Source organism: Oryctolagus cuniculus, chromosome 1 (genome assembly GCF_051225735.1).
Source record: "Oryctolagus cuniculus isolate XC-2025 breed Fujian yellow rabbit chromosome 1, ASM5122573v1, whole genome shotgun sequence".
Classification (NCBI taxonomy): domain Eukaryota; kingdom Metazoa; phylum Chordata; class Mammalia; order Lagomorpha; family Leporidae; genus Oryctolagus; species Oryctolagus cuniculus.
This window is the reverse complement of record NC_142867.1, coordinates 176,240,272-176,252,390: the sequence shown is the minus strand read 5'-3', so window position 1 is coordinate 176,252,390 and position 12,119 is coordinate 176,240,272. Positions and strand designations below refer to the sequence as shown.

The window sequence follows — 12,119 nt, the reverse complement described above, 5'->3', positions numbered from 1 at the left end:
ATTTGTACAACATGGTGTGCTCTTCAGTTTGATACATGTTGTGGAGTCCTGTGACTGACTAATGCTGCTCTTTGGAACAGACAAAAATCGAGCCCTGCAGGCAGCAGAGCGCCTGCAAGCTAAGCTGCGGGAACGTGGGGATGTAGCAAACGAAGACAAGCTGAGCCTCCTGAAGTCAGTCCTGCAGAGCCCACTCTTCAGCCAGATTCTGAACCTCCAGACTTCCATGCAACAGCTCAAAGACCAGGTAGGACAGCGGGCACCCAGTGGCATTCATGGGGTGGCACAGATCTTGTGTAAGACTTGCTTTTCTGAAGGGCTGACTTTTGTATGTGTTAATGAATAGTTAATGAGCCATTTAAACCTCCCAGTGGGATATTCACATGAGTTGTGCCTTTTTCCCTCCTAGTTATTTTTGTAATGATTGTTGCTGTGTATTGTAGATGGTATGACATTGTGTTGAAAGCTGTGTGGCTGCTAAGGAATGAGCCCTTGCAGGAGAAGGGGTTGATAAAAGTATGTGTAGGGCGGATGGCAGTCCACTTGATTTCCATCATGTGATCTCACTCATTCAGACTGAAACTTTTGGAACATTTATAAGATTTCAGATCAGCCTGGGTTTGAATGTGGAATCGTGTATGTGAAGAAGGGAAATCACCTCTGTTTTGACAGTAAAAGAAATAATTACATTGTCATCAGTTAGAGAAATTGCAATTCTCACTTCTTAAAAGAGTGTAAGTAGCAATTGCTTCCATGACAGCATCAGATGGTGATAAACATTAGAACTCTAAATGTAACTGTTTTTTTCCCTGTAAAAATTATGAGCATTAAAAAGTCCTAGCATTTATATTAAAATTGAAACATATCACAATGACAGAATGAAAACTGAAGTCAGATGTTCTTTGAACTTACTTAACTAAATCACCATTTCTCAGGTTTTAAAAAAATATTTTTGAAATGGTTGTTCTCTCAAGATTTGAAGTCCACCTAATTAAGCCTGCAGTCCATGTTGGTTCTCATTCTAATGTTTTTAGCATTAATTTAATGGTTATGGATGACTTGCTAACAAATATTCTTCCTTAAAAGGTTAAAAATGAAACTTGAAGACTAGTTTCATAATTCAGTGAAAGAACAGTGCCAATTAAGAAAACCCAAATTATGCCAAATGCAACAGCAGAATAAGTAGTAGTATAAGAGGGAAGGAATTTGTTTAACGTCATTTAACTTCTTAATCTAGATGCAATTTTTCATAGCAAAAAAATGACAAGAAGAATCTTCAAAAGATATTTTTCTATAGTGAATTTATGCATGGCTTAAAAATTATGATCATGAATTTTAAAAGGTGTTTTTGTTATGTGCAGTTGAGTTTATAAGTTATTGAAAAGACTGGTTCTCCATACTGATTTTCAGAATGGATTGGGAAGCTTTCAGAGAAACCAAAATCTTTAATATAATTATGATGTAGAAAATTCTTTGGTTTTTTTTTTTTTTTCTGTCAGACCAGAAGTTGAACAGATGTCTTTTCTTCCTTATTGTGTCACGTAAAAGTCAGAATGAAGTGGGAAGAAAAGTCAAAACAAAAACAATGTTAAGAAATTCCACTAGCCAAGTGAGATAACTGTTGAAATTTCCCTTGTAGGTGACTTTTTGTAAGGGGAAAAATATTTGTGCATACTGTATTCCATGAGAGACTGTATGAATGGGCCTCATTTAGAGATGGTGTTACCATTTCCATATGGAAGTAGGATATGGGCTGTAAGACTAGTTGGGTCCCGTGTGATTCAGATGAAACCTACTCAGAAAAATATATCAAGGCCGGCGCCGTGGCTCACTAGGCTAATCCTCCGCCTAGCGGCGCCGGCACACCGGGTTCTAGTCCCGGTCGGGGCGCCGGATTCTGTCCCTGTTGCCCCTCTTCCAGGCCAGCTCTCTGCTGTGGCCCGGGAGTGCAGTGGAGGATGGCCCAAGTGCTTGGGCCCTGCACCCCATGGGAGACCAGGATAAGCACCTGGCTCCTGCCATCAGATCAGCGCGGTGCGCCGGCCGCGGTGGCCATTGGAGGGTGAACCAACGGCAAAGGAAGACCTTTCTCTCTGTTTCTCTCTCTCACTGTCCACTCTGCCTGTCAAATATATATATATATATATATATATATATATCAAGCATAATGTGAAAGACCCTCATATTCTGCAACTAAGTACAGTATAACATTATTGTTTTATTATTGGTAGATACTGATTTCTGAATTCTGTAGGCTGATTTTTATACCTTTGCACTTTTAGCTCCATGATTACTTTTGCTTTGGAGGTGAAAACAACTATTTATCATCCTGTTTATTATGGGGATTTAGAGAAGTTCAGTCATTTGATCATAAAGGTAGAGCTAGAACTTTGTTGTCTTGGCCACCAACACACAGCCCTTTCTTTTGCACAGTGGCTTCTCTTCCTTCTTCTTTATTGTTCTCCCCAAAGGTAAAAATGTGGTCCCTGTATTTCAGACCCCAGGTTCTTTGTCTCATTTCCAAATAGAAATTGGTAAGAGGCCATTGTGCAAGCTAGACAAGCTTTATTAGGGGCTTGTGCTCAAACCCAATGGAGACAAACACAAGGGAGAGTAGGGTGAACTAGCTCAATGATATGAAGTAGGCAGGGGGTTTTATTTTAGTGGAGGTGTGGCTGTTCCTCCTTTGCACATGGCACTTTGATATACACCTGGCCTAGCATTCTGCCTTATCAACTTGCACCCAACTTGATGTTCTGTGGATGTGCACGTAGTTCCTTGTGTACTACAAGCCCAAAATGCCAGTGTTGCTCATTACTGCCACCCCAGGAAGGCCAAATATTGTTCTTCTGTCCTGTTGTGAGCATATGTGTGGGTTGGGGAAATCCTGGGCAGGGCAGTCGAGGGTCTTTTGTATTTGGGGTTTGGAAGCTTCTTGCTCCCTATTGGTTTAGATCTGGGGACTGGTACATTGTCTGGTCAGGTAATGGATTAACTTCAGGTTTGGAGGATCTTCATTTAGTGAGCCGGTTTTTATCCTGTCTTACCTCAGTGCCAAGAGTTTTGTGTTTCTGAAACCATGATAACTTTCTAGAGTTTCTGTAACTCTAGTTTAATCTCCATTCTTTATTAATTCATGTCTATTTTTTTCTTGTATGACTATAAACTACAAAAACTGTTATTTTCTATATTAAATTTAAATATTCTAGACTTCTGTCATGTTGGACCCACTAATTGCTATATTTTTTTCTTTTTTTAAAATTTTATTTAAGTTATACAAGTTTCATGTATTTCATATATACAGATTTAGGGACATAGTGATACTTTCCAGCCTACCCTTCCTCCTGCCCACACTCCAATCTTTCTTCCTCCTCCCTCTCCCATTCCACTCTTAATTTTTACAAAGATCTACTTCCAGTTTACTTAATGATCATAAAGTTAACCCTACACTAAAGAGAGTTCAACAAATAATATGAAGAAAAAACACTGTTCCTCAACAGAAGACACAAGGGCTGCAAACACTAACTGCTAATTTGTTAGTATTTATAATTTAATAATTAATCAGTGTATCTAAGGAATAAAATATTTTTCAAACTTTTAAATCAGTGGCTATACATATCTGACAAATGGTTAGTTTATATTTATTACTTAAATTATGTTTTCAAATGTATAATTTTATATGCATGACTGTTGCAAGTTACTGTCTCTACCTTTTCTAATACTACTCGAAAATTTGATAGAATCTCCTCCACCATTCATTTGTCTTTTAGAGAAGTAAAGGGAGTGAATAATTAAAAAGCCGGAGGTATATGCAGCATGTTGGAGAACATGATCATATTGTTGCATTAATGACAGATGCTGTCATGCCATGTTGAATTAAGCCTACAATTTTTTCCCCCTCAGATCCTCCTCATTACTTCTATTCAATAGTGTTTAATTTCTCTAATTTGCTTCCTCAGTATTAAGACTGCCCCTTAGAAATCAGACTGTTTCCCTTTGGCAAATTAAAAACTTGACAGGTGTGTAACTGAGAGGACAAAAAAGCCATGCCCTGAAGGGATGTGCTATTTAAATATTGTCAAAAATATTAACAGGTCTGAGAGTATAATTGATGCCTCTGCTTAACTCTGCCACACTGTGTATTGTTCTAACCACCAGCTAAAGCGATGTATGCTATTAAACCTGAATAATCTCTGATAGCTTCAGTTGATTTTCTCCTGCACGATTCCTGTTTAAGTGAAGAGAAAAAAAAAAAAAAGAATTGTGACTATGTGTCAATGATCTGTCAAATACAAATTCTCAAGTAGTGTCCTCACTGTCACCTAGTCATCACAGCTAATAACTACAGGGCCTCATGCGTATTCATGACAAAAATCCAGCTATTGTGGGGGAAATAAACATGTTAGCAGTTTAATAATAGAAACTTGTCAGCCTTGAGGGTATTGGATTTGCATTTTTATTTTATGAAGTTTCTCCAGTCCAGTATAGGTAGATGCTGCTTTTCTGATTAATTATTGTCTTGCCTTGTAAATTGATCACAGACACTAAAGTAATTGTTTTACCCTGAGTTATAGAACAACTGTGAGTTGAAATTACTAACTTTAAAATAAATTTAGAACCAGTACTTAGAAATTGACATAACAAAGATTATTCTTAAAACTATGACAATGGAGACCAATTCTAAGGTTGCAGAAAAGAGGTAGATGGTTCAGGTTTCAAAGACTGCTTGTATGGGAAATAACCCTACGGACAGAAACTATTTGGGAGGACTTTAATTGTCAATGATCTCCAGTCTTTTTGTTTTGTTGTTTATTATTTCTGTGTTTTTAGTTCATTCACTTTCATTGCAAAAGTATTGATGTGTACATCTATCATCTAGATACATAATGTATATGCATAAAATTGAAGCCAGATTTTTCTTTGTAAACTTTATGATATGGTTCAGAATCAATGGGGAGGTCCTAGGTTAATACAGAATCATTGTTGGAAATTACTGTTCAATGTTGGTTAGGGTAGTTAGATTATTTTTATTCTTGAAATATGATCTCTATGGTATAACATTTTTGTTTTATATTTCTATGTAAGTTAAGCTCTGTCCACATACATACTCAATAAGAATTTGAAATAATTTCTGATGGTTAAGACATACTGCATAGTAGATGATTCAAGGGTAAATCTATACAATGATCAGATGAAAGTATGAGAATTAGGATCATGGGTTACTACAATTGAGTATATCAATTAATTTCTGGTCCCAAGAATGAAGACATAGAAAAAAAGAACTGAAAGGTTATATAGAATTCAGCGTAAGGCATCATTCAATGAAAAAAAGTCCTCTATCATTGGGAGGATTAGCTTATGGACACCTTTATAAAAGGCTCATATTCATTTAACAGATTTTTTTTAACACATGAAATCAATAAAACACAAGGAATAAGATAAAGGTTCTCATATCTATAAGGGAAATAGGGTCCTGGAAAAAAGGAAGATGAGTAGTTAATGTGGAAAGAATTACTATTTTTGACTAGAAGAAAACTTTACCTAGAAGCAATGACATGGAAGATACATCTTGAAAAATGAGCTTCAGTTTGCTGCAGAGGTGGGGGAAATTGTTTCAGGTGAGGGAACAGTATTTTCAGGGGCACAAGGGAATTGTCCACAGATGATAATTGTAGACTATCTCTTCCAAAAGGGACATTTGGAATCTTTTACTTATAGTAAGTGGGAGTGGAACTACTGCTGTCATGGGTTGCGTTCAGAGATTTTGCTGAACATTTCAGTGTGCAGTACAGCTTACCTTCCCAACAAGGAATGATTGAGTTTATAATGTTTGCAGTGCTGAGGTTGAGAAACCTTGGTACTGAGCCAGGTACTGACCTGTGTAATCAAAGCAATTAACATATCTGTGAAGCACTTAGAGAAGAGAAAACTCAGGAGCCAGAATGGGAAGGACCCATTAAGGAAAGGTGTATTTTTGTTGTTGTTTGTTTGTTTATTATCTTTGTTCTTTTGCTTTCAGATTTCTAGGAAATTCCATCACCTTTTTTCTCCCTAAGCCTTCTGTTAAATACAAGATGTAAGCATTTTTATTACTTCTGCATTTTTTATCATGGCCAAAATGATAAGTTTTAATGGCATTTTGATAAATAATACCTTCAATTATAGTTGCCAAATATATATGAATTATTTTTCAAATGAATGCCTCTTTTATCTTCCCAATAATACAATATTATATCCTTATTTAGTGATGGTTTTTCTGTGAAAAGGTTAATGAGGTAATACGCATTGTGTGTGTGTGTGTGTGTGTGTGTGTATTTTGTGATGCTGTCTTGAAACAGGAGCGAATTTTAGAAAACTTAGAGGTATAGGAAATCAATGTAAAATTTAGAGGATCATGTTCAAATATGTGATCTAAGCAGTGGGTATTTGGTAGAGCACAAACTGTCCTGAGGCATGACCAAAGAGGCTTTATTCTGGGGATACAGTTTTGTAAGATTGTTAAATCAAGTTCATGGCTAAAGTGTTGAGATACGCTGTTTTTCAGAAGTAGCATCAGCAGCTATAATTTCTTACATTTTTTTTAAGTTGATGGAAAGATGAGAAATTTTGGTGACTGAACATTTTGTTTCTCAGCTTTGACTTTGGTAAATCTGAGAGATGCAATTTTGTGTGATTCATGAATTAAAGAGCAGAAAAGCCTGTGTTTCCCCAGGTTTATTTTATTACTTCTCATGTAAATGGCAAAATTATGACCCTCTCCCTGTGGTTTCTAATTTGAGACTGAAATGAAGATGATTCATCTGTGAGCTTGCCATCAGTAAAGGGGAAGTGAATATCTAAGTTAAATTATGTCTTAGAGTTAGGAAGAGGAGGGAGGACAGAAAGAAAGACAATGTGCCTTGATCCCATTAGCAGGAATTATTTAAAAATGGAATGAAATTCTTCCCTGTTGATGTGACTAGTGAAAATAAAAATGATTTTTATTACCCCTGGACTAGTTTTGCTTTTCTGATATATTGTTGTAGCCACTCCACAGGAAAGGATCTCCTGTGTTTCTTGTGAGACTCTATTGTACATTATGTAGGAGAAGTTGAAAGAGAAGGAATGATTTTTATGTTTTTACATTTACCGTAAAGTTTATTTACTGTAAGAATCTCAAATACGTTATTTTTGGTACAATAACAGCTTTTAAATGTTTGTTCCTTTAACTAAAAGTTTGTAAATATAGAGCCATTGAATGGACTAAAATTCTTTTTTTTTTTCCTTGGGCAAGAAGGCACTGTTCAAGCTTTTTATACAGTGCTGGATTAAAATGCAACACCATCTTGCTATTGGGTATGCATGCGTGTCTACAACAACAAATGGTGCTAATTGTGTGGTATTTTTATGACAAAGTTAAATGGTCTTTGGGGAAGAAAGAAAAAATGTGAAATTTACTGGGTATAACCTAAATGAGTGTTTTTTCACCCCCAAATTTAAGAATAATAGAGATGCTCATATATTTGAAGCTGTATCAGAAACAATTACCTTCAAGAGGCTCATATATGCAGTGGCCTTTGTCTCCATCTGACAAGTCCATCGGCTCTGGGAGGTTGGTTTTATCCAGTTTTGTTCAGTGAGGAAATTGGGGTTTAGTGAGGTATGTGATTTAAACTGGACGGCACAATTAACCATTGGTAGATTTAGGAGAAGAACTGACGTCTATCTGAACCTGAAACCAGTGTTGTTGTTGTTGTTGTTTTTTCTTTTTCACTTTTATACTGTTTCTGAATCCTTTGTTCTTTATGTAAGGAACAAAAGGGAAAAAAACAGTTCATAACGTTTCAAGATAAGTGCATGTAAACTAAATGTCATAAAAACTCAAACTCATTAAGATTTGCCATTTCTCCTTTAAATTGTTACCTGAAATTTTAATGAGTCTTAACATAAGCCAAAACTTTCATTCTAATTTTATTTATAATTATTCTAGATTTTAAGGGTAAAGTGAATGAATTGGAAAAGAAAATAGTGGAATGGAGAAGCAGTATCACAAGTAACATCCTTCTTCCCTATCAATTCCATAGAATTAATGCTTGTCTGTAGGTTTTATTTTATTTTATTTTTCTCTAGATTGTAAAGAGTGAATCAGTTTTATCTTCTGTAATGTGGGACTGACAGGAAAACTGAAAAATTTCTAATGTCACTTGTGTTTTAGAATTTTTCAGTCATTAAAATATTGACTGTCTCGATTTCAGCTAGATCAATTTACTTAATTTTGATACCTTCTGTGCTTTGAGATGGAGAATTTCATTGTGCTTTAAAAAGAATCACTTTTTGGTCAAGCTAAATTCTGAATATAATTTTTAACAAATATTAATTTATTTATTTGGATGAGTGAGAAAGAGAGAGTGAGGGAGAGACAGAAATATTCCATCTGCTGGTTCACTCCACAAATGGCTGTAACAGCTGGAACCAGGAAGCCACATTGTCTACCCCTCCTTAAATCCTTTTCCTTTGGCTAAGAAAGCACAGAATTGTTGCGATTTAAATAAAGAATAGATATTCTGCAAATATGCATAAACACACAGACTTAAACTGTGGTGTACATGCTTAGTTCCTTTTGCCATTTGTTCTTAACAAGCATGAAAAGAGCTTTAGAATTAATTGTGTTTCAGATTTGTTTGAAGTTCATGTACTACTTTAGAGATTAAATCCATGCAGTGTTCATCTTTGAATAACGTGTACCTTATATTATTTTACCCAAGCTATGAAAAGATTGCTTAATTAATGAGTAAATGAATATTATTACATATTGAAAGTTATTGTGCATTAAATATTTATCTCTCCTTGTCAGAGAATTAGTTTTTAACAAAATAAATTAATCCAATCATGGAATTTATATTGGAGACCTATAATTTTATTAATCACTGTGTTGAAAAGATAAGCCAATCATTGTTGTCATCATCACTACCACCACCACCACCACCACCACCACCACCGTAAAGATTCATGTGCATTAAATCCTTACTATGTGCCTTGAGCTATTCCATTGAGATTGCTCCTTTCATTATTACAATATTTCTATGAAGTAGGTAATATGATTGTCTTCATTTTATTGTTGGAGAAATGGAGGGACAGAGAAGTTAATTGGTGGAGCTTGTATATGAACATAGGCAGGCTGACTAGAGTCTAGGCCTTAATCTCAGAACTTTTGTTTTATTGTCTTTTTAACTAATTAAGAACATAATGTAAGGGTTCCCTGGTGACATGAGGACTTATTATGCTTATCTGATCTCAAAATGAGTTAATGTGGTTAGAAGTATCTGGAGACAGACAAGACCCAGATTTGTATACAGATGCTGATATCTATTAGTAGGTGATCTTGAGGAAGAGTTTATCCTTAAGATGAATATATAAGTGGACACTTCAAAAAATTCACGGAAGATGGAAATAAAAAATAAGTTTATTTTGGTGTAAAAATTTTTGGAATCTATGCATAGTTTTTTTTTTTCTAAATACACATGTTCTATGAATTCTTTTGATGAGCCCTCATATATGCAGTCTTCTGAGTCTCTCTTTTTTCCTTTTAGCTGTAAAATGGGAACTAAATTACATGAATCTAAAAGGTCTAAAGCATATAAATCAATATTTATCAGCACTCAATAAATATTTGTTTCCTTTCTTGTTACTTCCCCTTCTTAGTGAAATTTAAAATTCTAAGGCTAAATTTTTCAACATTTTAGTCTCATCACTGATTTATACTTTTAAAAATTATTAAGGACCATAAAGAGCTTTTATTGATTGATTTTATCTATCAGTATTAAACATTGAAATTCAGATAGAATTAAATTACTTATTAAATTATTTTAAAAATTAGTAGTAAACTCATTACTTATTTAAAAATGCATGAAAAGAATGGCTTGGCTTACATTTTTGCACATTTCTTCAATTTGTGTCTTGATAGAAAAAAACTGGATTCTCAAAAATGCTTCTACATTTAATTGTTTGTATTTGTTGTTTTAGTTGATGTGTGTGGAGAAAATCTGACTTCACAGGCAGGGTATTCCTTTTTTAGATAATAGTGTATGTCTCCACTTGATAGTGTACCAAAACTTGGGTAGTTACTTAAAAGTTAATTGGAGTGTAGAATTTAAAACCAAATCCATGCATATTTTGCACTCTTGTTACTGTAACATCTATTTGCCTGTCTTGCTCTGATTTGTTTCTAACTGAAGCATAATTTTATATTTCATTGACCATTTGGAAAATTTGAAAAATGGAAAAATGACATTTCATATTTCATTATATAATATAAAAATTATACTTGCTAATATCATTTGGGATCTTATCAACGAAGTCTTTAAGTTATGGGAAGGTGTCAGGCACAGGGTGTCAGATACAAATGTTCCACAATTCTAATTTTCACTTGCAAGCCCAAATTTTATTATTGGCAACAATTGCTGTCAGTTGTTTTCCCTGAAGTGACAGGCTTACTTTGTTTATTTTTGAGAAAATGTCTTTCATGTACTGAATCTGCATAACCATACTTTTAGTCATTATTTCAAATATGATAATTAGAAAAAGTGGCTAGTTCAGCTTGCAACTCAAAAATAGTGCTTTGGTTCAAGATAGCCATGTATTTTGTTATGCATCAAAAATACTTTATTTTGCTAACACTTTGAAATCCTGAATATTAAAACGATATGCTCTTAAGAAATACTGTTTTAAAATATTATCAATTTTTCTATTTCATCAAGAACTTTATAAAGTGATTTAAATGGCAGGGAGACAGCATATTTTTCTTGAGAGAAACTGAAAAAAGTTTGTGCTCTGTTTTTTTTTTTTTTTTTTTCAGGTCCTCATTATAATAACGGTAAGAAAGAAAAATACTACCCAAAGATCAAATAAATTTGAGAAAAGAACCCATTATTTTTTTTCTTTCTCTCTCTTTCTTGCTTTCTTTCTTTCTTTCTTTTTTTTTCTTTTTTTTTTTTTTTTTTTGACAGGCAGAGTGGACAGTGAGAGAGAGAGAAAGAGAGACAGAGAGAAAGGTCTTCCTTTTCCGTTGGTTCACCCCCAGTGGCCGCTCTGGTGGCACGCTGCGGCTGGCGCACTGCGCCAATCTGAAGCCAGGAGCCAGGTGCTTCTCCTGAGAACCCATCATTTTTAACATTAGGATCTCTGGGAATAGAATGGAAACTCTAGGAACAGGTTAAAAAATGCTGTTAACGCATAATTTACATCATTGTAGGACTTAAATTTTTTCTACTTGCAAACTTAATTTTTTTTAACAATAATGAAAAGAGATTAGAGCAAAAATGTGACATTTAACTTCAAATTATTTTCCACATAATTACTCACATATTTATCTATGGTTTGTGAAATTGGAAGAAAAATATCTGAATCTGTTCACTTGATGGTATTTCTAAAAGCTCCTGTGCTATGGGCCTTCCTTAAAATTTAATTTACAGGGGCTGTTGCTGTGGCGCTGTGGGTTAAACTGCATCTGCAGTGCAGGCATCTCATATGGGTGTTGGTTGTGTCTCGGCTGCTCCATTTCTGATCCAGTTCCCTGCTAATGTGCCTGCAAAAGCAGTGGAGGATGTTCTCTGGTGTTCTCTGGTGCCTGCACCCAGGTGGGAGACTCGGAGGAAGCTCTTCTGCCTGGCCCAGCCCCAGCCATTGTGGCCATGTGGGAAGTCAAACTGCAGATGGAAGATCTCTGTCTCTGCCTCTCCTCTCTCTCTCTCTCTCTTTCTCTTTCTCTCTGTAACTCTGCCTTTCAAGCAAATAAATACATCTTTAAAAAATTAATTTAGAAAATATACACAAAGTACTCTGCGTTTTGCTGCATGAGCAGATACTTTAGTGCAGTAAGCCTTGTGGATTGATTTTATAAGTATTTTGTGATTACAAGAATGAATAAAATTTTCATAGATGTGAACTTTGAAAACTAAAAACATTGTGAAATAACAGATTGCTAAATGACTAATCATTTTATTCGACAAGATAGTATAAAAACACAACGTCTATAGTTTTGTACTTGAGCTTGCCATTTTATAGGCTACAACAGTCTGCCTTGCTTTAGATTAAATATTGATCATCAGTACACACATATACTTCTGAAATATCAAAAGGAA

General features: G+C 34.9%; 1 protein-coding gene across 50 annotated transcripts in view; it reads left to right on the top strand.

The window, feature by feature from the left end:
* The window catches only part of MPDZ (multiple PDZ domain crumbs cell polarity complex component), a 182,874-nt gene that overhangs the window by 33,808 nt on the left and 136,947 nt on the right, over positions 1-12,119 (top strand). For all 50 annotated transcript variants that reach the window (XM_089316996.1, XM_070052001.2, XM_089316857.1 and 47 more), the window contains one exon: positions 81-247. In XM_089316996.1, coding sequence (XP_089173122.1) covers positions 81-247 — 167 coding nt within the window. The remainder of the gene's footprint in view (positions 1-80; positions 248-12,119) is intronic.